Source organism: Macrobrachium nipponense, chromosome 12, assembly GCF_015104395.2.
Source record: "Macrobrachium nipponense isolate FS-2020 chromosome 12, ASM1510439v2, whole genome shotgun sequence".
Classification (NCBI taxonomy): domain Eukaryota; kingdom Metazoa; phylum Arthropoda; class Malacostraca; order Decapoda; family Palaemonidae; genus Macrobrachium; species Macrobrachium nipponense.
In genome coordinates, this window is record NC_087205.1 from 38,566,605 (window position 1) to 38,570,270 (window position 3,666).

Consider the following 3,666-nt stretch of genomic DNA (forward strand, 5'->3'; position numbering starts at 1 on the left):
TTACCATGCGGTAAACAGAACCGAAAAAGGTCTAATACATAAATATATATACATACACACACACATACACACATATATATCTATACATATATATATATATTATACATATACACATTCATATATATATACACATACTACATACACACACACATATATATATATATATATATATATATATATATATATATATATATATATATATATATTTATTTTATTATTATTATTATTATTTTTTTTTTTTTTTTTTTTTTTTTTTTATGAAAAAAATTCTCGCAAAGTGAATGATTCAGCCATGTATGCTAGAATTCCCCTCAACCCGAGGCTAAGGCCGTGATTGTAGGGTAGAAATACGGTTAGTCCGTCAATCCCGCAGGAGAGAGAGAGACGTAACCTACTGCGCATGGCAGACAATCAGATGGAACTGAGCACTGGCATTACGCATTAGTGACAGCAGACTCAGAGAACGTTCGTCGTTCTCGCACTGCTCTGCCTGAGTTGCCACCTACACCATTCTACGAATGAATAGGTTTACTATCAGTAGAGAGCAGAAACCAAAATCCATCAAAACTGGTATATTTAAGCAAAACTGAATTTGATAAATATAAAAGGCTAACTTGGTATTGTCATAAACAATACCTTAAATGTTTAAAAATAGGGAAACCGGCAACCCCTGAATAGTTGCAGGGAGAAACCGATTAATGTAATAAGAATAATCGTACTCTCGGTTGTCTTCCGTAGGAGTAACTATGGTATGAGTATATAACTTGAACCATACAACCGTTTGATAGTAATATGACGTAAGGGCAAAATAATATTACTATGATCAACATCGCTTGTTCACCTTTACCGCAGGCAGATATATATATACATATATCTGACTGGTAAGTTTTATGAACAAACGTAGAGTATTTTAGACACTTGGACAGCTACCTCCCTACTACATTCTGCCTCACCGAGGTAGGAGAGCCATCACGCGGTAGTGTTTTGTCAATGAGAAATTATACGCTTACGCGATAGAATGAACACTCATGGCATTATCACTATACTTCACTACATACTATACTTCCAATGCAAACATGATTTCCAGGCTACGCAAAGATTTAAGAATCACAGAATAGGGTATTACCCTCCAAAGACACTATTGTAGGGCCCGAAGGCATCACAGGTCTTTGGAGGGATAAATTCTACTGGACGGGTAACTTGTGTTACACGCCTGGAGGAAGACCTCCTTACACTATCACGTTCTAGTTTACGTACCTATGATTCATAAGCCTTCCACGCAGAATCAGACATATTTTCACACTCGTTGCAGCGCTCATCAAACATACAAACATGTTTCCTACAATTCGCGCACACTGTATGAGGGTCTACCGAAGTTTTCGGTAGCCTAACCTTGCATTCTTCCACACAACATACTCTGGCCTAGTCGAACTAGATCCAGACATCGTAAGTTTAAGGAAAAATCAAGCCAAAATAAAAACAATCCACAATTAGCGTATGCCTAACCACCGATCCTAATCAAATAACCAAAAATCAATCGGGATACTCAAGTGACCAAGAGAGTTCCAAAATCCAATGACGGAGGTGCAGAAAACACTTGTTGTCTGCACCGGCGACAGAAAATATCTGACAGAAAATGGGAATGGTTCCTTACGCCCGCCTCCCAGCGGCGGGAATGGGTACTACCACCTGGCCGACCACTGCGTGTGCCGGGAGTTTTGAAATTCTGTCGGACTTCGGAGAATACAGCTATATATATATCTGGCAGGTAAGATTCATGAACAAACCCAGAGTTTTGGATAATGGCGGTTTTCGCTTCTCAGCACCCCACTGAGAATGGAAGCCCCACTGATAACTGGGTGCAGGCAGTCCTTGGTGTGCGGATTTAGCACAGGAAATGGGAAGTTTGTTGACACAAGCGACTCTGCAAACATCGAGATGGCGTCAATCTTCAAAATATTTGGAGTTGTAAGTAAAAACTTTGAAAGCGTTTGGGGTAGTGTGCACTGCGTTGGCCACACTTTTCATTACCCTCTGTTTAAATCTTAAAATATGTCCTTAATTCTAACTTTGGAGAAAATACTTCGAAAGGAGAGTAGAGGTCTTGAGCTCCTGCTATCACTACCAATAACTCATGACTGATGACCATCTCCGGTGTCAGGAAGTGTTAAAGTAATTTTTTGGAGGGTGGCCAAAACCGCGGTAGTCAGTGAGTTGGCCAGTCCACTCGGTTGTTTACCCTATGTAAAAAATTTATGCAATTCACGACCTTATACTGCCGTTTCACTATCTTTTTAAATAATTATCTATTGCACGCTTCTTCTTCTTCTTCTTCTACCATAAAATCGTAGTTTCCTTGGATCTAAGTCGTGGTTGGAAGTCATTGTTTACGATTTTAGTGAAGAAAGTGCCCCAGCGTCTATGGGTAGAAGTGGTGTGCGGATTTAGCACATGGAATGGAAAGTTTATTGACACAAGTGACTCGGCAAACATCGAGATGACGTCAATCTTCTATATATTGTTGGTGTTACGAGTGAAAATTTTGAAAGCGTCATGGAGATATGTATGCACTGCGTACAGCTAGACTTTCATTAACCTCTGTTTAATCTTAAAACATGACCTTCATTTCTAACTTTAGAGAAAATACTTACTTTGAAATGATAGTAGAGGTCTCGAAGGTCTCTAGCTCTTGCTCTCACCACCAACAAGTCGTGACTGGTGCACATCTCCGGTGTCAAGATGTGTTAAAATACTTTTTCGGAGGGTGGCTTCACTCACGGTAGAAACTGGATCCGCTAGTCCAGTCATTTGTTCCCCCTAACTTTTTCTGGAAGGTGGGTCAACGAGCGGGCAAGACTGGCCGAGGTAATCCTCTCGGTTGTTTCCCCTACTAGGCTAAGACAAATTTGGAAAATGTGTTAAATTCGAGTAAATGTTCCACTTAATTTTTGTAGTACAGTACTGTGCCCATAAGAGTGTTAAAGGCGTAATCTACGTAGGTAGCCTAAGGTTAGACTACCCTAATCCTGCCTTCACTGGGACAACGGTCATTTTAACCTACCTAATATCTCCCACTGATTGTTGATGTCAAGGATGCTGCACAATTCATTCCTCTCCACGTACGGAAGGTCGTACACGTACATGTCCTTGACCTCTTTTTGTTCACCCATTTTGCTTATCAACTAGAAAATGCTTGACAGCAGCTAGACATTTTCAGGATAAGGTCTCGTCCTATTGTTTACTTTTAGCAGATTCAGAAAGTTGTTCTCTTAAGGTCTCAGCTTCTCACCCCAAGGTCCAATGGAGTAACTGAGCTTCGATGTAATCAGCAGAGATGGGAGGGAATCGTTTAATATTTACTTTTGATTTAATTTATTCTAATTAATAATCTTCATCAATACTTACATGAGCATCTTTCATATTTTATTCATAATCTTCGAAATACCTGTAGTATCCCTATATTAACAATGATTAAATAAAAATACATGACATTTTTACTGCATACTTTTTCTTCAAAGATCAACAACATTTGTGAAAAAGACTCATTTGATAATGAATTCGTTGTTAATGAGTGTTTCTTATAATACATAATTGTAACGGCCATGCATCTATCTTGAATAATTACGCGATTACATACATCAAGCTTTCATTACATGGATTTTAACT

The 3,666-nt window shown here is 38.9% G+C and overlaps 1 protein-coding gene across 1 annotated transcript in view; it reads right to left on the reverse strand.

Annotated features, from left to right (window-relative positions):
* LOC135224495 (uncharacterized) overlaps positions 1 to 3,311 on the reverse strand; it is a 438,160-nt gene extending 434,849 nt beyond the window's left edge. The window contains 1 exon segment of the mRNA XM_064263507.1: positions 3,062 to 3,311. Within this exon segment, the coding sequence (XP_064119577.1) occupies positions 3,062 to 3,170 (109 nt within the window). The 5' untranslated portion in view covers positions 3,171 to 3,311.
* Between the last annotated feature and the right edge of the window lie 355 nt (positions 3,312 to 3,666).